The following is a 25,660-nucleotide window of genomic DNA, read 5'->3' as shown; positions in this document are numbered from 1 at the left end:
TGGAGTTTTGGATTTGCATTTATCTCATTCGATTTTTTTTACCAGAAAATAATAATAATCAAGAAAAATAATCCCAGAGCAGCGTCTTCGCCCATGAGCGATCCCCGTTGTCGGGATCATCTTCAGGCCTCAGACTGCACTTGTCCTTCGTTGTCACTGATATCTGTCTGCCTGCCAACCAAGATCAGCTTGCGTGCCTCCCCTTCTTGGATACGACGTACTTCTTATGACACTCTTCTTTCTCTGATTCTTCTTTGGGGTGTTGCTGTGTGGTTGCTCCTCTCCATCTTCACCACTTATATACTCAGGTCGACTTCCGTCGAACAGTGGGGACCTCTGATCACTCTTTATTCACTTTGACGATTTCATGTTTGTTTTTGGAGATCTCGATCTCGTTGGATCTTGATCTTGATATCAGCTCCGTGCCCTATATCTTATTTGCTTGTTCCCGTTCCCTTTGCTTCTTTTCTTCAGCTTCAGTCTGCCTTTGTCACGACGTCCCGAAACAACTGTGCCAGGACCAAAAAAGCAAAGCAGACCCAAGAGCTTCATCCTGATTTTCTCACCAGTAAGGCGGTCATTCATATCTCAACCCGGTTCAACGTGGGAGAGCGATGGCTGATATCAATTCCCAGGTCAAGGATCGACTCGCTCGCTCTCTCCACCCTTGCCAGCTCCTCACCAACAAGAGAGCAACGGTCGAGAGCATCTGGGTAGAAGAGGCGGAATCAGGACTGACCTGCTTCCATGGAGACCGCAGAGCCCGTATCATATGAGTTCCCCAGCCACGCTGTCGGGGCAGTCGCGCCTCGCCGGATGGTGAGCTCTAACTTAAGCCATAACTTCTCCTTTTACACAAACCCACCAGCCTCGTTTCCGTTGCCATTCCACCAACCGCCATCTTCTGCGACTTATGGCTTCGGTCACCCACTCAACAACCACCAGCATCCCCAGCACCACCACCACCAACACCATCCCAGCTACCAGCATTTCTTCGTCCCTAACCAGCCGCTTAACACGCAGCCCGTGCGCCTGGCCTCGGAGCCCCCGTCTATCCAGCAGATCCCGGACATTCGGCCGGCCAAGAACGCGGTCAACCGTGTGGCCAGAGATCCCTTGACCAAGGTTGAGCATAACGTTGGGCCGCAGCCAGGTTCGACGGCCCCGGATTCCGCGAACGGCGTAACGGGGCAGGGGAAGAACTCTAATGCGAGTGAGATTGAATTCTCGACAGAGGTTGATATCCTGATGAAGGCGATCCAAGCGAAGGGGGTCGCGCAACCGCCAAACCTGCAATCGCTCCCGCCGCTACAGCAGTTGACCCATGGAGGGGCCAACGGATACCCGCAGCCTTATGTGCCTCCGGTTTCGAATCCCCGTACCGCTCCTATTATCGAGGAGCCACAGTCTCGGTCAGGGAAGAAGCGCAGATACGCGTGTACCGAGCCACAGTGTGGGAAGAGTTTCGCTCAAAAGACTCATTTGGACATCCATAGAAGGGCTCATACCGGGGACAAGCCCTTCGTAAGTCGAGGCCCCGTATTTATCCGTCGGATGGCCCATAAGCGACTGACGATTACTGTAGGTCTGCAAAGAGCCCTCATGCGGCCAGCGCTTCTCGCAATTAGGTAACCTCAAGGTAAACCAAACCACACAGCACGATACAAAAAAACAAGGGAAGAGTCAGAGTAAGAAATAACCGAGACTGAAAACAGACCCATCAACGACGCCATACCGGAGAAAAGCCCTTCTCCTGCGACATCTGCCAGAAACGCTTTGCCCAGCGAGGGAACGTGCGCGCCCACAAGATAACCCATCAGCACGCAAAACCATTCACTTGTCTCCTGGACGACTGTGGAAAACAATTCACGCAGCTCGGAAACCTCAAGGTACGCCTAAACACAAACTTGTCCGTCTTGCTTGCACTCGTACACAGGCTAATGGGGTTGGGTTGATTTGAAAAACATTTAGTCCCACCAAAATAAGTTCCACGCAACCACGCTCCGAAATCTAACCTTGAAGTTCTCGCAAGTGATCGACGGCGAACACATGAGCCCCCAGGACCGCAAGTTGTGGGAATATTTCGCGACATTATATAAAAATAGCAACAAGGGGATCAAGGGCCGCGGCAAAGATCGCAGGATCTCTCCCTCCTCAAAATCCGACCACGCCCTCAAAGAGAAGAAGGTACGACGCGGAAGCTATGAGGACTCCGGGTACACAGGGGGGTCGAGTAGTGATGAGGACGACGCGGAGCCTTACTTCATCGAGAAGCACGACCAATGACTTCTTATACTCTTTCGGTTGGTCGCGATTTGATGCGATTTGGCATTTGGCTCTTTCTGTACTCCGTACCGCGACGATACCAGGTTTCGAGTTAGTGCCCTGTTGTTGTGCTGTTTTCTTTTGAAATGCCGTATATCATACTACCGGGGTTGACGGGCATTACGGGTGGATGGACGGATGGATGGATATCTTGCATGGAAAAGGGCGTACCTCTTATCTCAAGTTGGGTTCTGATAATGCATGGATGTTTTGTACCAAAGACACCAAAGACGATTGTCACTAACTTGCCGAAGACGCCGTAGCCAACGCCTGACCCCAGAGAGGGAGCCGAGGGCCCCAACCCCCAGACAGCTAACCAGCAGCTTGGTTGATAGGAGTCATTAACCTCCAAGCTAGATTAGACCACGGCAGGAGAGCGCAAGACGATGACGGGGAATGCGCTTGACAGTCTACATTAACCGCAGTTTGTTAACTCAGAGCAACATAACTCATCTCCATCCACTATCTACGAAGGAGACCCCACAACTGATTTTCAATTACCTGATATTAACTTTGGTAGATATGCCCTTGTATTCTCGTACACCAAAAAGGTAACCCAGGTGCTCGGCAACACGCGAAACAAGTTTGGCCCAAGTCCCTTATAAAATCCACCTAACCCTTCCGTGGTCCAAATCTGCACAATGGCGTCGCGCAGCCCCTGATACGCAAGATGAGCATCATACGTCTGCATTCGCGACCGGAGCACCTGGTAGGGATACGTGATTGACCCCGCGAATACCTTCGATACGCTCGAAGTGAAAAAGAAGTCTAGATTGTTGAGCTCCCGCTTCTTCTCTGATCCAGTGGGTGGCGGAACAGTCTCTTTTGCCACCGCAAAGGGCGTTCGCGCCCGGTACAGCTTTAGTTTCTCGTAGGCCATGAACTGCAGCGCTCCATGACTGACGCCGAACAATGATGGGACAAGGCCACGATAGAACCCTGGGATACCTTCCGAGCGGAGAATTTGGATCGCGCCCTTGGTGAAGGATGTATATGCGCCGGGCGACTTGGAGCCAGTGGCTAGCATGCGGGTCTTGATTACCCAGATAGGGTTCGTCAAGACAGAGGTCAAGATTCCTTTTCCAAGGCATATGCATTAGTGATTAGTCCCGCAGCTCGTTTCTCGAGGACCGTGGATCTGTCGAACTAACCTGCGATGCCTGAAGCAAGGAAGTAATCGGATGAGGCCAGTTGCGGCCGCTGTCCACCTTCTGGCTTCTCGTGCAATCGCCAATTCCTAATAATATCCTTGGTGTCGCCGTAGAGTAAGAAGTAGAGCGCCCAGCTAGACGAATTACCGATAATGTTGGGTGTCAGCCCGCGGTAGAAAGCGGCGAATCCACCTTCATTGTGGAAGAGCTGGCGGACGACTCGGAGAGAGCTACCTATTCGGGAAGAATGGGTTCGGTCGACTAATTTGAGTCATAGTTATATACCTGTGTGACTCCTGAGAGGGGACGAAGAATGGGGTAGGCATACCCTGGAGTCGGGTCTTGATCAAATCCAACGGGTGCAGGCAGAGCGTGGTAGCTATTCCTGCCGTGAATCCTGCTATGGTCTCCACTACGGATGACGACAAGCCATCCTTACCAGTCATGAACCCTTTGAGCGCAGCAGCGGTGACTCGTTAAAAAAGAAAACTTCAAATCGGTGGGAAGAAGGCTTGGGGTGGTATTGCGCCTTGGTTTGTTCTTGCCGAAACTTCCCTTTTCTCGGACCGAACAATTTCCCTTGGCACTCGGAACGCTGACACCGGGAAGCAAATGACAGCTGAGCCAGGATCGGTCAGAGAATTGACAAAGTTGGGGCTGTCTCAGCGAAGTATGAGAGTCGAAGAACCACTGAGACGATAGCTGGAGTGGAGGACTCTCTTCCGTGAAGCTCTTATTGTATATCTGCTAAATCATACGAAATTGGAGCAGAGAGCGCCGCGTTCAACTCCATCACCCATAAACTCAAGAAGAATTCCGACTTGGAATCGATGGACGGGTTGATTGCTCTAATTGACCAGTGCCAGCACAATAGAAACCGAGATCTAGAAATACACGTGAATGAATGTCGACCCAAGACTTCCACACGAACGTAAGAAATGTATACACCCTGCAATCCAAAGCCCGTGCTATTCGGAATTCAAGACAGAAGAGAAAAATCAGTTCTCAAACGCGAGAAGCCCGGTTTCGCTAGAGAATTTGCGTCGATCTCGTGGTTCTTCATGCAAGCGGCGAGAACAACCTGTTCGTCGAGTTAGTCGCGCGGGGCATTCTGGGGGGCAAGTCGTTATATCTACTTGAAGAGGGAAGGCCTGGGCTCGCTGTATGTGTAGCCTAGGTAAAATCATTAGCATGAAGTGATCGATACGCATCGCATCCAGACTATAAGAAACCTTACCAAGGTAGAGAATCAGAGGTAGGTATCCACTGCAGTAGGAAAATTAAGGTGAGTTCTGGGAACAATCAACAACCGCGCGTAGAGGCTCGCTCACTAGTGGACAGCAACTCTGGAAACATCGATAACCTTGGAAATGCGTTCCTATCCAGAGATGGTCATCAGCATTGCTCCCCGGGCGGGCGACTACGGATTCAGCTCGACTTTACCTTAGTTTCTTCGGAAAACTGAACCATGTTTGCAGTTTGATTGGGCGTAAATTTGGTAAGAAGAGAGAGGAGTCGAAGGATTTGACGAAGAAGTCGGGTGCTTGATCAAGGAAGGGTTCGTGGTGGTGGACCAGAAAAAGGCGGAGACGGTCTGAAGTTTTCCAGAGCTAAGAATCGCCGCAGCTCATAAAACATCACCTCAAGGTTTTGCTGGTCAACACTATTACATCAACTCATCTTTCTACAAGTCTTAATACTTGAAAACATTCCTCTAGTGCTCACTGCAAACGAACCTTTTCTCCTAGATTCTACTTCCTGCCGACTCGAGTCCAATTGAGCCCTTCTCTTTGACCTCGTTTTCAACCCAACCTTTGTTCTTTGCCTTTTTCTCCAATCGACGGACCATCTCAAAGTCTCAGCGCCATGTCAGGCGCAAGGCACTGGTTCGCGGCCCTCCTTACGTACGCTGTTAGATTCCTGAGCTAATTGCAAGACAGGGAGCAAGACAAGGAGGCCACCGTTTATATTGGGAACCTTGACGAGCGGGCCACCGATAGCCTGGTATGGGAGCTCATGCTACAGGCCGGGCGGATCGTTAACGTTCACCTACCGAAAGATCGAGTCACACAGTCGCACCAAGGATATGGATTCGTGGAGTTTAACAGCGAGGAGGACGCCGAATACGCGTCTCGAATAATGAATGGTATCCGCCTTTATGGAAAGCCTATTCGCGTCAACAAAGCTTCCGCTGATAAGCAGAAGTCGGTGGAAATTGGTGCGGAACTCTTTGTTGGAAATCTTGACCCTATGGTTACGGAGCAAGTTCTCTATGACACGTTCAGTCGCTTCGGCAACTTGGTTAATTTACCAAAGGTAATATCTCAACCCTCCATTTTCTCCACCTACGTCTAGGAGGCTAACACGATTCGCAGATAGCACGAGACGACAACAACTTATCAAAGGGTTATGGATTTGTGTCATTTGCCGACTTTGAATCTTCAGATGCCGCCATAGCTAACATGAACGGCCAGTATCTCATGAACAAGCAAGTCTCTGTACAATATGCCTATAAGAAGGACGGAAAGGGCGAGCGACATGGTGATCAGGCAGAGCGAATGTTGGCTGCGCAGGCTCGCAAACACAACGTGCGACCCCCGACCCAAAGTCTTCCACCTCAATTCCCTGTCCCAACGACACCAATTGTGACGGGCTCACTGCCAAACGGCGATGCGTCACGGCCAATGAGCACAGGGCCGCCCGACCAAGGTACGGGGAGAGGCCCTGCACCTCCGCCACAAAACATCGCCTTCCCACAGAATATAGCTCCTCCCCAGCCGCCACAGGGCAGGCCCAACGCTCCCCCAGCATCACTAGCAACGCCCCCTCCCGGCCTCCCAGCACGGCCACCTCCCTCCCAAGCTGGATATGGAGGCCCGCAAACCTTCCTCCCTCCCGGTTTCAACCCTCCTAGCCACCAACCATCTTTCCCTCAGGCTGCACCCCCACCAGGATTTACCCCCCCGGGGTTTGGTCCTTCCGCAGGGAATACTACCCCCCAGCCTCCCTTACCGCCCGGATTCCAGCAGCCAGGATACGGCCGGGGCGTTTGAGGTTCAAGATTGACCGTATTGAATTTGCACCAGGGGTAAGGGCATGCATGGAAGAAAGCTTTTTGGACCCGAATTCCACCCTCTGTTTATGGAATCGAAACCCTTGGAACACCTCCTTCCCACGAGCCAAGAGGTGCGCGGCTCGCAGTGCTACATGGAGAGGCCATCGATTTCTGGAACGCCAACTTCTGAGCTGGGAGATTTGTAGTACTCATTTCATACTTAATAGTCACGATCTATCACCGAATTCATGCAAAAGAGTGACAAAACCTCAGTGGTGTTGCGCATGATGGCATGTTATATGCAGCTAAGGCAATTCCGGTGATATTCGAAAATACGTGGACACTCAAATACAACTAGCTGCAAAAAGGCGCCCAGGCGAGAGCGAAAATCAACGGAATCAGACATCAATCCCCGGCCATTACGCGGGCATCAAGTACGTCGAAACCTATGCAAGGGCTCTAGAGTAGGAAAAAACAATTGTAGACTGAATGATTCAAATTAAGAAAAGAGAGAGAACGGAACTGAGCCGTGACGGCGAAAGGTGAGTAACAAAACATCAGGTCACGAAAAAGATACAAATTTCGGGTCCCTGGGCCGGCCATCGGGACCGATATTATTCTTGGCGAATCGTTGCTCCGTATAGATGCGACGTGCTTCGTCGAAGTCGACTTTTTGGCGCCGCATGATATTCAGGACTTCGCGCTTGCCGCGGGCGTCCAAGCCGGCCCTTTGGTCACCACTCTCGATATTAGCATTAAGGTCGAACGCGGACGATGTTAAACCGGCGTCCAGATCACCGGTGAAGCTGGATGGTAGACGTTGGTAGATATGGTCGGGGATCGGGAGAAATGATAGCCAGCGAGATCGAGTAAGATAGAGGACTGTGGTTGTGAAGGTGTCAGAACCATGGGTTTCGAGGGTTTGATAGAGCATACCTGTGCCACAAATCCCTACGAATAAGGCCAAGAAGTAGAGTAGATAGGCCATTCTGCTTCTAGCTCCGTGCAGACGGATGTAGTTATATCAGTGACTAATGGTCGGGATGTCAGGTAAGGTGGTATAACCACAACAAGCTATTCAGAAGGATGGGGCTATGAGCCGTTTGGGTCAACGATTTGAGTCTTGTTTTTCGAGTAAGCGACACAATGTTGGCGGAGGTCTGCCACAACCAGCGGCTTCTAGCACATCGAGAGAGAGCGATGATGCTGGCTGTCTCCCAAGATGGCGCAAGGCTGCCACCAGCTCAGCCAGGAAGACTGCGGACCTCGGGAAGAGGGTGGACCGTGCATGGCCAAGTTCGTACCTGTTTGCTGCCTGGAATAACAGGCTCAAGTGTCAGGCACACAGCCCTATTCCTAAATTGGGCCCCTTAGCGACATGACACTCTTGGCATTGGCGCACACAAGATTTGGTGACCCCCAGCTCGGCCTGCGACGAATTCGATCAGCTTTCAAATATCCCAACCCGAAACAGAGATACACAATGGCCGCCGAAAGATCGAATGTTTCCAACGACCTCATCTGGCAGCTCACCCGTACGTGAAAGATTTTCTTCGCAATTGCAACCCAAGTACCACGGGCATCTAGCTCCAGCACACTATGGCTTTGATTGTGAAGAGGTGGCTGATCGGAGGCACTCTGTACAGGCACCCAGAATGCTTATCTGGTCAAGCGCAACAGCGGCGGCGGTGTCCAGTTCTCGCGCGATCCTCTTAATGTGCTGAACAAGCACTCCTTCAAGGTACGAGATCCGGGAAAGCGGCAAGCTAAATATTCCGTTCCATGTACTTCTCGAGCAGACGCATTTGCTAAGTTGATCCCTTGATGTTCAGTACGCCGGTTACGCCAACACCAAGGTAAATTTACCAGCAGTCTCTCGATGGCATGCCGCCCACAAGAATAAATTGTTGATCAACAGTGACAGGCCATTGGTGTGCAAGCCACCGAGGATGGCGGAGTTGTCGCTGTCACCAAGAAGCCCGGTACCGCTCAGCAGCCCGCTAAGAGCCTGGCTACCGTGACCTACGGCCCCAATGCCTCCAACCGCAAGTAAGCTGACACAGACAACTATAATGAATAGGATTGCTGACTCTATATCTCTTCCATATAGGATCTACAAGGGCGTTGCTGACAGGACCGCTAAGTATGGCTACCGCGCTGACCTCCGTGAGGAGGCTGTTGCCCGCGTGAGCGCTCTCCGCCGCACCCAGAAGCCAAAGAAGGATACCCCTGCCAGGAAGCCCCGCGGTGCCCAGGCCAGGAAGGCTGAGCAGGAGTCGGCATAGGGGATTACCGATGGAGTGAGGGTCTAGAGACATGATATCGCTAGTTCGATACACGATGGAGTGTTACCCGGCAGGAATTGACGTCCATGTAGTCAAGCAAAATTCGTTTGCCATCAATTCACCCTAGGCAATTGGTCCGGTAGTTGGGCTTGGGAAAGGGGGAACAAAAAAAAAAAAATAAAAACACTTCTCGAAATATGAATGCCGGACGAAGATGCATGTGGGAAAGGTGAAGTATTTTTCCCAAACGTCGGGAAAATAATCAGCCTCGCGAGTGGAGATGTAGTCATTCCTGTTTGGATTCACCAGAAGCACATGGTCGTGGGAGCTCCGATGTCTCACAGCCGTTCGTCGGCCCGGATCAAATCGTAGAACCGGAACCACAGGCATGATGCCACCATCCATTTGTGGCTGGGGATTTTTGATACCCGCCTTTTCCCGAAGTCGCCATGACCATCCCCGGAAATCGCCCGCCGGAGAAATCCATCTTTGCGAATCCGACAAGAAGTGACTCTTTTCTATGTAACTGGCGGATACCAGCAAAGTAACATTACAGATGCTAACCTGGATTTCCCCTGGGACACTGACCACAGAAAAAGCACAATTAGCGAAGGAGGAAGCTGCTGTTTGATGTTATGCGATGGTTGGGACGAGTACCAGTCGTACCTACCTCTGTCGATGTCACTGCTGCTTGAGACCCTCTCTTGTAGTCGGAAGGACGGAGGTGAAGGGCTCTCCCCACATGTGATTCTCCAGCCCGTTGGTGGATTGGGACGATTTAAAGAGAGAACGGACGAAACCACCGTCCTCGAAAAGTCTTCCCACTCCTCACGATTCAGAAAACCCCGAATCCTGTCGTGTTCACCTTCGATCTTGGATTGATTCTCTCACCGACGTAAGTAGCATGTGCAGTCTGGACCCGACTTGCGTCCTTGCTTGTCCAACCGATTCTACCCCTCAATTTTACCTCCAGTGTCCACTTAAAAGTAGCTCCGATCTCAACCTTCCTTCTCTTCCATCATCCACTCACCCCGTTCTTGCTCGCATCGCTGTTCTCATCACTTGCATCTTCTCCTACGACAGCCACTGATTCCCCCTTTCTCAGTCCCACTCGGATCCACTGTTTACATCATGGTCAAGGCCGGTAAGACAACCCAAGCCACGCTCAATTAACCCGCAACTCTAACTGGGAACTCAACCTCTTCAGCTGTCCTCGGTGCCTCTGGTGGCATTGGCCAGGTCTGCACAACTACTCCCTACCGCGCTGCTGCTTTGAGAGCGCCTCTAACCGACATCTAGCCTCTCTCCCTTCTGCTCAAGACCTCCCCTCTTGTCGATGAGCTCGCCCTGTACGATGTTGTCAACACCCCGGGTGTAGCAGCCGATCTTTCTCATATCTCCTCCGTTGCTGTAAGTGATATGGGCCTAGGAAGTGCAATTGGCTTCATTGGCTGACGCTTACGACAGAAAATCTCCGGATACCTTCCCGGCGACGATGGTTTGGAGAAGGCCTTGACTGGCACGGATATCGTTGTGATTCCTGCCGGAATCCCTCGTGAGTGAATCCCGGTCGTCTGTAGGACTTGGTTGGAGGTGCACTGACACCCTTTGTCCGTAGGCAAGCCTGGTATGAGTCGTGATGACCTATTCAAGATTAACGCCGGAATTGTCCGTGATCTGGTCAAGGGTATTGCCAAATACAGCCCCAAGGCTTTCGTCCTCATTATTTCCAACCCGGTCAACTCTACCGTTCCTATTGCCGCTGAGGTTCTCAAGGGCGCCGGCGTCTTTGACCCACAGCGCCTGTTTGGTGTCACCACACTGGATGTTGTTCGCGCGGAGACCTTTACGCAGGAGTTCTCCGGCCAGAAGGACCCATCGGCCGTGACGATCCCTGTTGTTGGTGGTCACTCTGGCGAGACGATCGTCCCTCTCTTCAGCAAAGCTACTCCCGCATTCCAAGTTCCTGAGGACAAGTACGCCGCGCTCGTTAACCGTAAGGAGCACTGTATCGTTGGCATCGACAGAATCTATCTTTATTGACGTTCTCCTAGGCGTCCAGTTCGGAGGGGATGAGGTCGTGAAGGCCAAGGATGGTGCCGGCTCCGCTACTCTGTCTATGGCTTTTGCTGGCTTCAGGTCTGGCCCTCTGTCAGAACAGTGAAGCAATACCAATGACTAACCTAACTCTAGATTTGCCGAGAAAGTCATCCGGGCTGCCAAGGGCCAGGCTGGACTCATTGAGCCCACCTATGTCTACCTACCAGGTGTTCCTGGCGGCGACGATATTGCCAAAGCCACTGGCGTTGACTTCTTCTCAACCCCTGTCGAGCTTGGAGTGCGTATACCATTTGAATCTTCTATTATTCTTGTGAATCAACGCTAATGCTGGAGATAGCCAAACGGCGTGCAGAAGGCCATCAACATCCTTGATGGTGTCTCCGATAAAGAGAAGCAGTTCCTTGAGGTTGCCGTTACGGGTCTCAAGGGCAATATCGAAAAAGGCGTCGAATTCGTCAAGAATCCCGAAGCAAAGTAAACGCGCCCATCCCCGCCCATAATCCCAGGACCCCTGTGCATTGACCGGCCATTGCCATGTGCTGCAATCCTGTTCCCACCGAAGATATTCAGTCGGTGGTACATATCAAAACCCATCGCCATGGAAAGAGCTCCGCTAATCAATGGTATCCTGGGAAGATAGGCTTTAAATGTTTAGAAAAGGTTTATAAAGACGGACAGTCGGAGATTGCAAATTGAATCTGTTCGGTTGAGGTTGCTGACCGATGAGTACGAACTCAATGCGGACGGAATTTTACAGAATGTTTCTTCTTCGTTCCATTGGCTATATTGTTGTAGGGGATCGGCTGAGGATGGTGTAGAACAACAGCCAATTGATTTACCAAGGAAGAACTGCTCCGACGGCCCTTCGTGTCTTGAAACAATGCCTGGAGTCTGACTGGGCATGTCCTGCTGCCGTAGGTCGCAGGTATTGAAGGACGGCTAGGCCTTATTTATCGTCTTAATCTGGAAGGTCGCGCCGGGGAGCTCGGTAGTCTCGGCCTGCACAGTCGTATTAATACCCAAGTTTGATAGAGCGCCACGGATTACACCACAAGGAAACCACAGGTACTGAACCCTGATTAGAAGACCGATTCCTCTTTTTAGAGGGTTAGAACTGAATATTTCGGCTCACCGCTTGTGCCATGGATACGGCTTCATTCCTTACAGACATACTCATCCTAGCGAAAGGTCGAAACGAGTAATCTGTTAAGACATATATACCCTGAGAGTAAAGATTATGAATCAATCCCGGTCCTAAATTGAGCGGCCAAGGCGATCAAGCAGCACTCACACGATGATTCGTCTTTAGGTTATCGACTTGCTTCTTGAATAATATTGTCCACAGATCCTTGCAAAGAAATTTGATAACGTCAAGGTTATCTGTGAACCGGGGCTTATCTCGTGAGAACCTGGAGCAAATTTAAGATGAGCCGTCCCCACAATTTGAAGATGTCTACCCGGGACAGCATCAAGAACCCGAATATCAGTGGGATTGAATACTGGGTGTAGACAGTAGCGAGTGCGTGGTATAAAGGGTAATCACAGCGTACCTCTCCGCAAGTCCCTGCCCGACTCTGTACCCTAGCGACTCAAGGCGAAAGAACGCCGTCTCCTTCACCTCCTCGTCGTCAAGAAGCCTCTCATCCGCCGCAAGATCTTTCGCTAATCGTTCGGCCATCGGCACCAGCTCGATGAGGAGAAAATCTAGACATGACGCGCTGAGGAGGGGGTCGGACGTATTGAGCTGCGAGTGCGAGCTGTCGAATGACATGGCTGTGTGGTGGTGGAACAAGGAGCCGAGGACGGGTACCTATCGTTTAAGCGGAATGATAAACGGGAGAATTGGGTGAGGCTCGTGGTGGCCGGTTCTCGCGGGCGTTTATCACGTCGAATTCATGAAATACTTGTAGGGAGAGAGTGTGCGCAAAGTGGATTGTCGTTGCAAGGGGACTTGCGGAGCAATGACATGAATGGTTAGGGGAGTCTGCCTCGCCCAAGGCTCGGCGCACCACCCCTGCCGACGAGATCTCGATGAACAATACAATATCACCCTACGCCGGATTGTTTTGAATTGTATGTTAATATTTGTGCGCCAGGCTTGGAATGGTGCGATTGAAAAGTTATGTGATGATTTACGCCTCTCAACCGAGGGGCAGAACCTGCTGAGATGCAGAATTCGCTCACACCTTGTCCCATGCCCATCTGAAATAATCAAGGGCTTTCGATGCAATTATCCTCTTTGAGATCAAAATCCAACCACGCCACAACACCCGTAAATATGCCTCGCTAGATGAATCGCGCATTACAGTCAGATTTCTCTTCAACACATCCACATTCAGTCCGGACCGAACGTGGGAAGAGAGAGTTTGTCCGCATAGTGATTGCTATACGACCGTCGGGAGTCCTGTCGAGGCGGAGGCCGATGCATATCCATGGCTGCCCTTTTTGTCGGCCTTATTGGAGAGCTTTCTTCATCGTCATCACTTCCCGTGAGGTCGATCACTGCAGCTGGTCGTTTGTTGGTCGCGGTAGACCATGCTGAGGACTGCTCACGCGACCTAGCCGGCGTTTGTTGCAAAGAATTCAACATCGGAAGAGACTCTTGTTTGACGGGTGTTACTCCGGGTTCCCTTATTTCGATCAACTCGTCGTCATCAGTCGCGGGACTGCCAGGTCCAGCCGCTGCATCTTTGCGGTTCGACCATGTTCCGTCTGGTTCTATGATCACCTGCTCGACGTCAAATGGCGTCGAGTGAAGTATGTCGTCTACGTATCTAGATATACGATTAGCAACGAATCCGGTATGAACAAATGAGGTAAAACTTACTGGTCCACGTTCAGAGATTCATAGCTGGTTGCTTTCGTGCAAACAGGGCATGTCCACGTCGGTGCTTGCTCTTGTAACTGTAGAAATGAAGAGGCATCGAAACATTGGTTATGTGTACATAGTACTGAGCGGCATGGTACCTCTATCCGTCGTGTTGAAAGAGGGCATTTCAACGACATTACGGTCGAGGTGGCGACAATGTCAGTATCCTCAGCCTTACTTTTCACTTGTAGAAGTTAGATATTCTCCAGATTTAAAGTGGACAGTTAAGGACGCTTACTCTCTTGAAGTACCTGCTCTTTGGTGATTGTCTTCCTCTGTTTCAATTTATCTACAAGCTCTCCAATTGGGGTGCACTCTACGAGATTGGCAAGAACAAAAAATCTCTAATCGCCAATTAGCAGGGCCCAATTTCTATCCATCATTTTGGAGGGGGGAAAGCAGGTAAAGAGGGATTGGTTTCTCACTTTCTGCGTCAGGGCATAGGTCATCACAACGTGATTGGTATAACCCGCTTTCTTCCGAATAAAATTAGTTATATCCGCTGGCCTTGTCGTACCAGGTTTATTCTTCAGGCCTCTAAGATTGGCTTTCACCTCGTCGAGATTTGCTTTGAGTTCGACTTGGTGAGGAAAAGTGATATCGGACTTGGTGAATTGGTTGATGCCGGTGTCCGCGGCGCAGAAAACCATGACACGCAATTTAGGATTTGCTTGCAGTCTGGAAGCCACGTCCGCATTGAGAACGATTTTGAGCTCAACGCTATCTCTGGTGTGTTCACGGGCTGCTTTAAACGATTAAAGGATATCCACAGCCAAGCTTTTGAGGGTGAGAAAATAACTCGCCTTTACACTCTACCGTAGGAGTGAGCTGGTTTAGGATCTGGTAAAAGGGACTGTCCTTGAAGCTCAGGAGCCCTAGACGATCATGAGGAATACTATAGCCAGTAATGGTGGTGTGATGAAACATACCAGGTGCGGAGCCATGCGACGGTATGGACATTCCGATGGGTGACGGTCGTTGATGTGATTGTATTGATTGGTTGGTTGAGGTTTGCTGATAACGATGCCCTGGCCCTGGTGGTGGCCCCGATAGAGACGCGGGTAAAGAACGGTGCGCAGTACCATATATGAACTTTCTGAGGCTATCGTAGCGCTCAATGTGGCCGCCTTGGTAGAGTCTCTCAAGGTCTAACGTGAGGTAAAAGTAAAGTTATTAGCATGTCTTGTATCGAGACTGGGTTTGCAGCATGATTAGCGGCGATGATGTACGAACAATCGATTATTCGCATTTGAAGCGCAGCTTTCACCCCAGAAACGGCCAGCCCTTCCGCCCTTAAAATGTCCTTAAGCTGCGCATTTGTCAAGGTCTTGATCAAAGCGATGACGCTCTGAAGCTCAGATATCGGACCAGAGGCCATTGTGGGGACGACGATTATCCAGAGCAAGTGTTGCTAGATTGACATCCAAGAGCTCAGAGAAGTTCGAGGATTGCAGCTCATCAACGGAGACTTTAGCTGGGTTCCCTTAAGAAACATTTCAATGCTCGGCCACTAAGGGAGAAAGATGATATCGAATAGAAAATGCCGCCACGATTCGATTCTCGAGCAACTCAACTTCGGGCTGGACTCGCGCCTGGACTCTCCGTTGAGTTGCGGAGTGCAAAAGCGGCTCCGATCGGATGACATAAGACGCCCCAAGCGTTGGTGAGAAAGAACTTTTTTTTTCGAAAGGACCAATCGCAGCATCAAAAAACAAATCATCTTCTTACAGCGTCAGTTGGATTCACCATTCTCCAAGCGCAATAATTGAATTTTACTGGCTCCCCCAACAACAAAAATGGCGAAGAGTGTTCGAGCGAGTGTCTCTAAGCGCAATAAAGCAAAACTCCGCGCGACAGTGTTCGGTCCTGCTGTGGACGCACGAACAGAAAGACTCTCCGCAAAATTGCAAGAACTTGCTTCCCAACCGAAACCAAGTGGCCAAGAGAAACCAAGATCTAATGTCGAGTCCACGGATACGTGTATGCGACGAAGTCCTACTCGTTTTGTTTGTTAGTTTTGCTGACGATAAGTAGATACCCAGGATGAAAAAGCAATGACGAGCCCAGCAGGAGGTAGTGAAGGTAAGCAAATTTGAACAATGCGGAGTTCAGGAATTGGTGCTTAATTATCTTCTTCAGCAATGGACATCGATACTTCGAAGACCAACAGTAAAGGCCGCTCACAACGGTCAGGACGGATCCAGAAACGTCATCGAAAAAGCCGATCATCCATTGTTTTCAAACCACATCCCTCAAAAACTCGAAAAATTCCGAAGAAGAAGTAAACCAAGGCATTGCGTTTCACGTTTCGCTTTTCATCGGATACCTCCCAAGCCCGCAGCATCGGATTCCGGTGACCATATACAATTCCTAACGTCGCCTGCAACCCTTCAAGGCTTGGCTTCGGGGCCATCATGGTTTCGCGCCTTCAGTACGGGAAATACTGTCTCGTTAAAGCTTTGATCAAACGACCAGACAAACCTGATGGAGCCATCTCTCACAACTGGAAATTATGGAGTCGGAGTTTGAACACAACAGTGTACGGGGTGCGTCTGATTGAATGGAAATTGGCGCCTCCATGATGTTATCGGGATATGTGAAGACTGTGGGAACGAGCTTTCCGACTCGACTACGCTTATCTGGAGACAAGCACAGCCCACAGCCCTTCTAGGACCTCCCGATTGTAGTCCTCGAACAATATACCCTTCTATATTCCGAAGCATGAGAACTTCGCTTTATTCTGGGGATGAGTGCAAGACATTCAACATACCCGTTAGCACTTTTTGAATGAGGCAGGCGGTGAAGCCACCGACCTCGGGCCCTGGAGTTGCATGAACGTAAGAACGCTTGAATCGCAAGAACTCCGTAGATGTCTACCGAAGATGATCGTTCTATAGCGTTTTGGCGACTTGAGCGTCCTAGGCTGTCAGTCACATCTTATTCCGAGGTCAGCGATGACCAGAATGGCCACTCTATCAGCCAATTGTCTTGTGCTCATGGCCAATGTTCTTATCCCAGTTGCCATACTGGTTTTCTCCCTGGGTTTTTTTCCATTCAAACCCCTGATTCCCGGCCTTGCCACGTTCGAAGAGTCCCGTAATGCACCACCCAAGGTATTTGATAAAGTGGTTTTCATGGTGGTGGATGCTTTGCGGAGGTTAGTCACCCGAAAACACCACCCGCAAACTCAGGTGCCCCAGCTAACATCCAACACCAGCGACTTCGTTTATTCCAACAATTCCGGTTTCCTATTTACACAAAGGTCTGCAGCCACCTAAGTCTTGGTTCCACAATACGATTAACCTCGTTTTGATAGTCTCATTCGATCTGGTGCCGCAATTCCTTTTACCACTTATGCAGGCTCCCCAACAGTTACCATGCCTAGACTCAAGGCTATAACGACGGGATCCGTGCCGTCTTTTCTTGACGTAATTTTAAACATTGCCGAGTCCGATACCTCTTCGACGCTCGCGTATCAAGATACATGGCTTGCCCAAATCCGTGCAAGCGGTGAGCAACTCATCATGTATGGAGACGATACTTGGTTAAAGCTATTCCCTGGCATGTTTAGCAGAGCGGATGGTACAACAAGTTTCTTCGTATCAGTCAGCAACAGCTCCTACTGCCGTAATGAAGAGTCTGCAGGTCCGCTAACTATATCTCAAGGACTTTACCGAAGTAGACACAAATGTTACCCGCCATATCGGCCGTGAACTTGTTCAGGACGACTGGTCGGCCCTAATCTTGCATTACTTGGGTCTGGATCATATCGGGCACAAAACTGGACCACAAAGGTAAAACACTGGCTACATTCGTTGCGGCTCCTTCTAACGCCTGATTAGCTCGCACATGATACCCAAGCAGCATGAAATGGACTCGATCGTTGCGCAAGTATACCAAGCCATAGAGCAGAAGCCCCATCTACAATCAACTCTCTTTGTTCTGTGTGGTGATCATGGGATGAACGACGCTGGCAATCATGGCGGCTCCTCCGTGGGCGAAACTTCACCTGCCTTGCTTTTCATTTCGCCAAAGCTTCAAGCCCTAGAACTAGATAGGAGAAGTCCCGTAGATGCGGTGCGCGAGCTCCAGTACTATCGCATTGTTGATCAAACTGATATTACGCCGACCCTGGCCGGCCTTCTCGGTCTACCAATACCGTTGAACAGCCTTGGCATCTTTATTCCTGAACTTCTCGAGATGTGGCAACTAGGTAAGTAGAACAACGGTCCTCGGATTCACTGTGGCTAATTTCGCTTGTACAGGCTCCCAACGGATGCAATTGCTGCTTGAGAATGCCAGGCAGCTGCTGAAGACCATCAAAGCAACGTACCCGACCTACAGCTTCGAGGATACTGCAGTAACCCCTAGTTGCCATTCAGGCCGAGAGAGTGGTGTTGAGAAGGTTCACTGTGCGTGGGTGCAAGTTCAGACTCTGCTCTCCATACGCGATGAAGTTGGCAAAAGCAGCAGTCAAGCTGAGATTGAGTCCGCTTTGTTGCGCTTCCTCAAGGCTTCCCAGGATGTAATGAGCAGCGCCGCCAGTAATTACGATCTCAAGTACCTATATACGGGTATATGTATTGCTGGGCTTGCCGTCTTGTTATCCTTACCTGCGACATTCGGGACCCTGTCGAGGTACCAACACCCAGGACTGTTCTTGGTGGCGGTCATCCTGGCCTACGGCGCCATGGTATTTGCAAGCAGCTATGTGGAGGAAGAGCAACAGTTTTGGTATTGGGTATTTACGGGTTGGACTTCTTACATGCACGTTAAAAATTTTCGGTTTCAACATGGCTCTTCTTCTACGGCGACTGGGCTGGTACCCCGTTTTTCGCTGTCCGCGCTCGGTAGAATCAGTGCGGTCACTCTAGCAGTGTCTCACCGGGTTTTAAGACGGTGGAATCAAACTGGTCAGAAATTTGCGGCTGAACCTGATATCGCGCGGGCCTACTTTCCGAACCATCAGGGCACTTTTTGGGTCCTGGTGGTACTAACGTATGCGGATATTTACCTGCACCTAGCCGAAGGATTTCCTTCGTCAACGTTATGGGTCTTGACTTGCCTCGTGGTTACTGTCATAGCCTTCGCTTTCAAATTGGTTTTTGCTGCCTCTGAGTCTCCCGAACTAATGAACGAATCCATTACCAGGCACATGGCCACCTCACTCAGCGGAATACCCCTTATCCTACACGCGCGCCTTGTTGTTTGCGGGATCGTCATACTCTTGATACTGTCAACGCTGCTTACTAGAGTCGAGCGAAAGTCGTGCAAAAAGCCAGGTAGGTCATGGGGTCCGAAGCAGAATCCACTGGCAAGCTGACCAGATTAGTGTCGTCGAGTCCGGTCGTCCACGAGGCTCTAACGCTCTTTCTCATGACGCAGTCGAGGGCCACGAATGTTCCGATCTTCCTTATCCTCAGACAGCAACTAAAGATTTTGGCCTCGATGAACTTAACTTCCGTTGAAATCCTTGTGACGTCCCTGATGATGCAGTATATGACTTTCTTCGCATTTGGCGGCTCAAACGCCATATCTTCCATCGATCTCTCTAATGCGTATAATGGCGTTGGGAATTACAATATCCTATTAGTAGGTATCCTCGCATACGTCAGCAACTGGGCCGGCCCGATATGGTGGGCGTCGGCCTCGAAGGTTCTTAGATCTAAGACTGCCGCGGACGAAAGCCGAACTCACATCACACTTCTCACTTTTTGCGCGACCTCTACACTGTTGTCCGTAATGGCTGCATGTACGGCGCTGAGAACCCATCTTTTCATTTGGACCGTCTTTTCTCCCAAATACCTTTACACGATGTCGTGGGTGATTATCCATCACTTCGCGGTGAACCTTCTAGGAGAAATCAACCTGCTATTCGCCGTTGCGATATAGCGGCAGTCAAGACGTAGATTAATCGACAAGGGACTTCCGTTCCACAATATGTGCATACTGTCATATTTCGATTGAGGAGGTATTCGCCGTTAGATGGCATTTCGCATAATGCATAATAGATAGTATCGGACAGAGATTTCGTTAGAGCATTTGAGACTACAACAACCCATCAAACAGGTCGTCAATCGCATTCTTATGAATCTTCTTCTTTTTCCTCTTTTCTTTCTTCGGGCGGAGTACCTCCGGGCCTTTCACGGCGTCTGGTGTGCTTGGAGTGATAGACCCAGGGTTCCAAAAAACTGGCTGGGATATCTCCTGAGGCCTTAATTGTGGAAAATCGCCCGAAACCTCTCCATTCCGCGATAAAGCTTCACCCACATCCTCTTGTCCCGAGGGTATCTGCGTGGTATCTAATAAATCATCGCTACAGGCAGTTTCAACCTGGGAACATGATTTCAGATTCTCGTCAATCCCTGTCCACTTCGATAGACACGCAAGGGTAGCGAGGAGCACAGTGCCAAGTGCAGAGAACTGCACATCCGCCACAACCACTGAGAACGCCCTAGTAGAGATTAGAGATAAAACCTTTCATCGCAGTGGAAAAAGAGAACTAAGGGGCATCAAATTGCACTCCATCATCTGAACTTACTCATAGCACCTTGGTACAACTCGGTCCGCCAGATACTGTCTGTAGAACTCAGCGGAGGGCAGACGTTCCTGGGCTGAACCCAGAGACAATGCAAGATTCCAGACGGTCCGTTTCAAGATCGAAAGCCACTTCCACCATTTCGTCCTGCGGTGTTGGTTTTTATTGCGGTGGAAGATTAGGTGAAGTATTTTATGGATGCGACAAATGTCGGCTTCCTCCATGGTATTCTATGCGTTGCGTGAAACAAATACCATCAAACAGAGATTTTACCACCAGTCGCGTACGCATCACCTTGCTCAAAACGAAGTACAAGCAAATAGGGATACTCGTAGGTTCTAACAAGCGGAGCAAAAGGAAGTTGAAGTTGCACCTGGATGTCTGTTAAGTTATTGAAGGCCTGGGATTTTGTAACGCACTAGTGCGGCGTCTGACACGCAGGGAAACAGAAGGGGACGCCACCCCGGGTTCGAATCCCAGACCTGGGAACCTATTTTTTTTTTCTTTCCTTGCCTTTCCGTTCCTCACACTCCAAGTCCAAATGGAACCTATTCTATGTGGACACTCCAAATGGGGTGTCCATGGAGTTGTTCTAAAGTAGTTAGTGCTGGCAGAAAAAGCATGCTCGTTCTATTTGGGCTAAAATGATCTTGATACGAATTCAAACATCTCCTTTATCAACACTATCAAAATCAATGATTTTCGCCTTTTTACATGGAATACAACCCCTTGGGATCTGTATTCTGGCAAATCATAAGCTATAATTCATTTATTATCCCCTTAGGTACGCCTGGAGCCAGATTTTTCTATCCTTGATGCACCTGCTGACTCCTCAACTTTGTACAGCTGCCTTGACAACCTCGGACCCTGCCATTTCAAAAGGCGACCATGGAATCTTCAAGGTGGTGAGGAAGCCGTGGCGTGTTAGTCTCATTTAATCCCGCTAAACCTTATTTGGACGTTGGAGTGCCCACGCAAGATCTAGAAGTTACTTGGGGTATAGCACGTCAAAGTTCCCAAGGCCAAATACTCGTGGTATCAAACAGCCCAGGTTGGTGTAATTGTTAACATGGCGTCTGACACACGGGTTTCCTTCAAACCCGTGCCCCATTGGGGTGCGCTTCTCTAGGTTCGAATCCTAGACCTGGGAATCCTTCTTTTGCACTCCCGCTTCTTGATTATCAATGTGCATGTGCAGGAGGTACTACTACTATTATCACAGCTACCTGATAGAATAAATATATTATCATCCTCTTTTATACTTGCATACTATTACTATTAAATATAGGATTCTTCATCTTGGAAGCAAGAAGCATTGATTTGTCATGCAGAATCTATAGTTACTTAACTATCATGTATAGATAGTCATTTCTCTTTCATTCACACCCCGCCCCGTCTTTCTTCATTGTTCTTGATAATTCAGAAATTCAGGTATCGCAAAAATTGCCTGGTGCTAGAAAACCCGAGCTTTTTATTTTCTTGCTGCGGCACTTCATACCTGTCTGTCTTGAAGGACACTTTTGATGGAGTGCGATTTGACAAGAAGGCGTGTGTGGGAGGAGGGACTCAAGCAACAGGGGTGCATACACCAGCTCCCCGGACCAAGTTGCCATCTGATCCTAGCGTGGGAGGGCCGCTTGTAGGAAGCTATTTCCACAACAGTCGTGCCGGGCCGCACGGGCGACTATAGCAGCCGAGTATGGAGGTGTTGGTCTCATTTTGATTGTAAAGGTTGGTTTCATACACAAGATGCAGGGAATTGCTACCACGATTTGTTTCTTCTTCCCCTCTCCCTTGAACTGATTATCCGTCGATATGTAACTCCACCTCCCACTTGGCTTCCAAACGGAGTTGAACCCAACATTAAGACTCAAACCGAGACACCACAACCAAGCCAGCCCGGGAATAGAATAAATTTCTCTCATGAATCAAAAAGATTTTGATAGCCCCCTTTTCAAGCTGACACTGTACTCTGAACAAAAAACACAAAGCAGGAGAAGACAAGAACAGCGGTAAATGAAAAGAAATCCTCAGGACCGAGCTGATATCTGTGTTCGCAAACAAATACCCTACGTCGCCTCGCAGGAGAAAAATGGTGATCCTAAGAAGAGCATCAAGAAGTCTTGGGGCCCTGCTCAGGAACTGTTGACTCGTACCACATTTTCATAGCAGGGTAAGTGCAGGGGGCACTTTTCAAGCCATTGTTCACGGCGCCGAAGGGGCGTCTGGGCGCAAGTGTCCGGACATATACGATTTCCCTCTCGGCTGCAGTGGTTCCACGATCAAATTGAGAGCGACGGCGGCGTTGTTCATCCCGATACTGCTGTCCGACGCGAGGCGCAAACAACCCTAATTCACTTAGCCATGGTTGTGCATGGGCTTACAAGGACCGCTCACCGACATGCTCTGCGTTTTCTATGCTGCGGCGCATCTTCGAGGGATTATCTGGTCCAGGGAAGCGGTCTTCCGTTCCCGCAAGAGGTCCGGTACCAGTATGAAAGATCTGCCAATATGAGCCTTTGGTGAGACATCCGCATCGTTGCCGGTGGTAGTTCTTACCTTTGGGCGAAAAGACGGGTGTTCGAGCATAACGGAGCTATTGCGAAACTTTTGTACCAGGCAATCTTTACCCTGAATAGCTGTTTGAGGTTCAGACAAGAAATCGCAGCCGAAAACCAGAGAACACTGACTTGCATACGAAACTTCGGCGACTTTATCGCTGTTGAAGCAATTCCTGCGGGGAAAGTTAGCAATGGTAAGGTAGCTATTGTCATCACAGACCGTACCATGTGCGTCCTGATCGCGCTTTGACAAACTTATAGACAGTCAGAGTATATTCCAACACACCCGAGTTGTAGAACTTTACGAAGAACTGACATCAATAATATCGATTGGCTACAACAGACGACCATTAGACATATTTCAAGAGCAAGGGCCAATTCCACTTACATCCTCAAAGTTTATGAAAGCATAGCCAACACTGAGTTCAGAATATCAGAGAAGAATCGACGACCGTACTTGGAAAGACGACCGTACTTGCAGTTGTTTGCAAAATCTATATTAGAAACGGTTAGTAATCATCAAGAATGTCCTGAAGTGTAAATGTACACCCACCAATGCGCAAATACATGAAATCATATTTCCCGTGGCTTGTCTCGTCAACAATAGCCTTAAGCATGGTCTGGGAATGTCAGGTAATAGAGACAATGGTATGCGTGCTAAGTTCCAAGACGCACCTGGTCAATCTTGTTTGGGATATTCCGGAGCATAATCTAGTATGACAGGTTGAGTGCGGTTAGTGAAGTCGCTGGGTACCATGGAGACGTACAGTGGTGCGGACATCCAATCCGAGGCGAATACGCTCCATATCAACGGCATTTTGATTACTCAGACGCAAATCAGGGTAACGAGTAACTTCGCGGCGAGGAGATAAGACGATCCCTTCCCCCGCTCTTGTCATCCAGTCCATCAACCCAGCATGTTCTCCCGGCGGGATTGTAGAGCGGCCTGTGGGGCTGAGTTCCATGTACGGAGCACGGCTATGCCGAGGCGAAGTCCATGATGCGTCTTTCATATAAGTAGCATCAAAGCATGAGATACCACCGTTTGTAGAACGTGGGCTTTGAGGAGAATGGTATGTCTCTCGTTCCACATCCGGCTTGAAGAATGAGACCTCAACAACACAATCCTAAGAAAAGATACTCAGCACGATCCAATTCGGTCCAACTGGGTCACAAGAATCCTTGACTCACGTCTACAGAAGTGCCATTTAAAGTGGTCATGACGTTATCGGCGTCGCGTGTATTAAAATATTCAATATGAAACTCCGCGACATTTTCCTGATCAGAGAGCTGGGGAGTGAAGGCCCTAATATCTCCGAATGTCATGGCAAGTGTCTCAAGAGACCTACCTACTGTATGTTGATTCAAACTAGGATTCCGGCTGTCGTAATAAACAGTAGCTAGTAGTTGCCCTTCGTAATCCGAGGTTTGGGCCAGGAGAGCGGGATCCAGATGTTGAACATACTCTTTTGGAGTAAGGGGAAAGACCCACCATTCAGGCCGAAGGAGCCGGACTTTTTCAATCGCCTTCTTCGCTTCACGGCAATCAGTAAAAGAGACATACACCTTGCCCATGGAGCTTAGCTCAGAAAGTATAGGGCCCTTCAGAGAGGTGAATTCACGGCGCTTCATGATTAGTTAACACCCAGGAAACGCTGCAAGGAAGCACCTACATTGAAGAATCCAGCTAAAGACATGTAAGTTAGGTTCGTGGGAACATTTTCGATTACCAAAGCGCGAGTGTAGCTCTCTGACCCGAGGTTTCCGTGGGCTAGATTGAGGGAAAGACGATCTCTATACTTTCGATCACTTCCAATTGGGCCATAAGCTGGAAGAGCACGTTCAGGCTGGTTCGAGGGTCGGGTCCCTGCTGCATCGCAGTCGGCGTTAGAGTCGGCCGCTAAGAAACCCATGTTGCTAGTGGAGAGGTCTTTGGCCATAAAGTGAGCCCGGTTTGCGCTTGCAGAATCTGCCAGTCCAATGGGAGTGAAGCTCGCAGCGGTAGGAGACAGCTGTGGCCGATTAGACACACTCGTCGAGACAAGAAAAGGGTCAGAAGAAGTTCTGTAATAAGTCAGTATAGCAACTCTTGCTGCATCAGCTTATGTTTACCGACGTCGAGTAGAATTGTCTGAATCCTGTACCGTTCAGTGGGCGACAGGTACTGGAGTTTGAAAGACCTTTGGATCGCACATCTTCGGGTGAGAATGCTGTAAGCTTTGTATCTGGCGATCCATTGGGAGATGCTGCTCCATCTGTGCAGCTGGGGCTGCTCAACCCATGGGAGGAGTCAGTTTCTCTCATGTCGAGGTAAAAGACCAGCGATCTTCCAGCAAGCTTCGACGCTGTTTCTTCCACCAAAAGGCTGCTACTTCAATACGCAGCACTGGGAATGTCAGAGTAATCAATGATTGAATAGTGTTGTTGTTGGGAGGTTTGATGGGGCGATTGATTTCAGGTGTTCAAAGAATGTGGTGATGGGTCCAGAGCAAGTAGATGCTAGAGGGCATGCTAGATTGAATAGAAGCTTGCTAGCTCTGTTACTTGTTACCAAGACAGACTTTCTGGGGGAGAGAAAGCCCAGAGAAACACTTTTCAAAACAAAAGATCATGCCGAGAGAACTGCAGGCCGATCCAAACAGAATACAACAGCAACGTAGAAAGTTGAATTTGTGTTATTGCCACCTCTCCTGCTATTGTGTTATGTTGCGTTTTTTGGAACAAAGAACAATAGCTGTCCAGAACCTGCAATTTTGGGAGCTTTAGTTCCAACGTAGTATTTGGAGACATTTTGAGACTGAGGGTTATATCTGGG

At 49.6% G+C, this 25,660-nt stretch overlaps 12 protein-coding genes and 1 pseudogene across 13 annotated transcripts; 7 read left to right on the top strand and 6 right to left on the bottom strand.

Annotated features, from left to right (window-relative positions):
• The first annotated feature begins 455 nt into the window (after positions 1–455).
• BJX67DRAFT_272290 (C2H2-type zinc finger protein) lies at positions 456–2,552 on the top strand. Its single transcript, XM_071026512.1, has 5 exons — positions 456–568; positions 636–1,524; positions 1,586–1,639; positions 1,716–1,889; positions 1,972–2,552. The coding sequence occupies exons 2-5, from the start codon at positions 748–750 to the stop codon at positions 2,284–2,286; spliced, it is 1,320 nt and encodes a 439-aa protein (XP_070881960.1). The 5' UTR covers positions 456–568; positions 636–747; the 3' UTR covers positions 2,287–2,552.
• Positions 2,553–2,818: 266 nt separating this feature from the next.
• Positions 2,819–3,922, bottom strand: BJX67DRAFT_374869 (putative mitochondrial folate carrier protein Flx1; the record flags this gene model as incomplete). The annotated part of the gene is made up of 3 exons (XM_071031613.1): positions 2,819–3,402; positions 3,477–3,737; positions 3,805–3,922. The coding sequence occupies 3 exons, from the start codon at positions 3,920–3,922 to the stop codon at positions 2,819–2,821; spliced, it is 963 nt and encodes a 320-aa protein (XP_070881959.1).
• A 1,420-nt stretch (positions 3,923–5,342) lies between these two features.
• On the top strand, positions 5,343–6,529 carry BJX67DRAFT_374868 (U2 snRNP complex subunit HSH49; the record flags this gene model as incomplete). The annotated part of the gene is made up of 3 exons (XM_071031612.1): positions 5,343–5,380; positions 5,417–5,792; positions 5,852–6,529. 3 exons carry the CDS (start codon positions 5,343–5,345, stop codon positions 6,527–6,529), a joined length of 1,092 nt encoding a protein of 363 aa, XP_070881958.1.
• A 564-nt stretch (positions 6,530–7,093) lies between these two features.
• On the bottom strand, positions 7,094–7,519 carry BJX67DRAFT_385087 (DUF2015 domain-containing protein; the record flags this gene model as incomplete). The annotated part of the gene is made up of 2 exons (XM_071033791.1): positions 7,094–7,413; positions 7,468–7,519. The coding sequence occupies 2 exons, from the start codon at positions 7,517–7,519 to the stop codon at positions 7,094–7,096; spliced, it is 372 nt and encodes a 123-aa protein (XP_070881957.1).
• Positions 7,520–8,014: 495 nt separating this feature from the next.
• On the top strand, positions 8,015–8,816 carry BJX67DRAFT_385086 (60S ribosomal protein L28; the record flags this gene model as incomplete). The annotated part of the gene is made up of 5 exons (XM_071033790.1): positions 8,015–8,066; positions 8,178–8,272; positions 8,364–8,387; positions 8,456–8,580; positions 8,642–8,816. The coding sequence occupies 5 exons, from the start codon at positions 8,015–8,017 to the stop codon at positions 8,814–8,816; spliced, it is 471 nt and encodes a 156-aa protein (XP_070881956.1).
• Positions 8,817–9,947: 1,131 nt separating this feature from the next.
• On the top strand, positions 9,948–11,355 carry BJX67DRAFT_385085 (malate dehydrogenase; the record flags this gene model as incomplete). Its single annotated transcript, XM_071033789.1, has 8 exons — positions 9,948–9,960; positions 10,024–10,055; positions 10,116–10,226; positions 10,284–10,371; positions 10,435–10,812; positions 10,871–10,955; positions 11,010–11,154; positions 11,215–11,355. 8 exons carry the CDS (start codon positions 9,948–9,950, stop codon positions 11,353–11,355), a joined length of 993 nt encoding a protein of 330 aa, XP_070881955.1.
• A 291-nt stretch (positions 11,356–11,646) lies between these two features.
• BJX67DRAFT_270992 (trafficking protein particle complex subunit) lies at positions 11,647–12,747 on the bottom strand. Its single transcript, XM_071026504.1, has 4 exons — positions 12,428–12,747; positions 12,169–12,286; positions 12,010–12,099; positions 11,647–11,945 (listed from the first exon to the last, which is right to left on the bottom strand). Exons 1-4 carry the CDS (start codon positions 12,646–12,648, stop codon positions 11,817–11,819), a joined length of 558 nt encoding a protein of 185 aa, XP_070881954.1. The 5' UTR covers positions 12,649–12,747; the 3' UTR covers positions 11,647–11,816.
• A 419-nt stretch (positions 12,748–13,166) lies between these two features.
• BJX67DRAFT_271431 (PINIT domain-containing protein) lies at positions 13,167–15,219 on the bottom strand. The gene is made up of 6 exons (XM_071026505.1): positions 14,980–15,219; positions 14,550–14,894; positions 14,172–14,488; positions 13,985–14,090; positions 13,705–13,930; positions 13,167–13,651 (listed from the first exon to the last, which is right to left on the bottom strand). The coding sequence occupies exons 1-6, from the start codon at positions 15,122–15,124 to the stop codon at positions 13,213–13,215; spliced, it is 1,578 nt and encodes a 525-aa protein (XP_070881953.1). The 5' UTR covers positions 15,125–15,219; the 3' UTR covers positions 13,167–13,212.
• A 230-nt stretch (positions 15,220–15,449) lies between these two features.
• On the top strand, positions 15,450–16,541 carry BJX67DRAFT_364873 (DUF2423 domain-containing protein). Its single transcript, XM_071030239.1, has 3 exons — positions 15,450–15,726; positions 15,781–15,828; positions 15,886–16,541. The coding sequence occupies exons 1-3, from the start codon at positions 15,543–15,545 to the stop codon at positions 16,029–16,031; spliced, it is 378 nt and encodes a 125-aa protein (XP_070881952.1). The 5' UTR covers positions 15,450–15,542; the 3' UTR covers positions 16,032–16,541.
• A 168-nt stretch (positions 16,542–16,709) lies between these two features.
• On the top strand, positions 16,710–19,638 carry las21 (mannose-ethanolamine phosphotransferase LAS21; the record flags this gene model as incomplete). Its single annotated transcript, XM_071033788.1, has 7 exons — positions 16,710–16,903; positions 16,964–17,008; positions 17,063–17,345; positions 17,413–17,540; positions 17,589–17,959; positions 18,012–19,028; positions 19,079–19,638. 7 exons carry the CDS (start codon positions 16,710–16,712, stop codon positions 19,636–19,638), a joined length of 2,598 nt encoding a protein of 865 aa, XP_070881951.1.
• Positions 19,639–19,794: 156 nt separating this feature from the next.
• On the bottom strand, positions 19,795–20,508 carry BJX67DRAFT_385080 (uncharacterized protein; the record flags this gene model as incomplete). The annotated part of the gene is made up of 2 exons (XM_071033787.1): positions 19,795–20,200; positions 20,288–20,508. 2 exons carry the CDS (start codon positions 20,506–20,508, stop codon positions 19,795–19,797), a joined length of 627 nt encoding a protein of 208 aa, XP_070881950.1.
• Positions 20,509–21,330: 822 nt separating this feature from the next.
• Positions 21,331–21,434, top strand: BJX67DRAFT_t85 (annotated as a pseudogene). Its single transcript has one exon. The product of its transcript is annotated as a tRNA-OTHER (tRNA).
• Positions 21,435–22,303: 869 nt separating this feature from the next.
• On the bottom strand, positions 22,304–25,294 carry BJX67DRAFT_270605 (putative meiosis protein MEI2). The gene is made up of 14 exons (XM_071026503.1): positions 24,962–25,294; positions 24,519–24,909; positions 24,037–24,471; positions 23,613–23,972; positions 23,521–23,556; positions 23,399–23,465; positions 23,321–23,339; positions 23,234–23,264; positions 23,162–23,179; positions 23,066–23,099; positions 22,975–23,018; positions 22,844–22,915; positions 22,682–22,787; positions 22,304–22,633 (listed from the first exon to the last, which is right to left on the bottom strand). The coding sequence occupies exons 1-14, from the start codon at positions 25,147–25,149 to the stop codon at positions 22,398–22,400; spliced, it is 2,037 nt and encodes a 678-aa protein (XP_070881949.1). The 5' UTR covers positions 25,150–25,294; the 3' UTR covers positions 22,304–22,397.
• Between the last annotated feature and the right edge of the window lie 366 nt (positions 25,295–25,660).

This window comes from Aspergillus lucknowensis (assembly GCF_044049455.1).
Source record: "Aspergillus lucknowensis strain CBS 449.75 chromosome Unknown BJX67scaffold_58, whole genome shotgun sequence".
Taxonomy (NCBI): domain Eukaryota; kingdom Fungi; phylum Ascomycota; class Eurotiomycetes; order Eurotiales; family Aspergillaceae; genus Aspergillus; species Aspergillus lucknowensis.
This window is presented reverse-complemented; position numbering and strand designations above follow the sequence as displayed.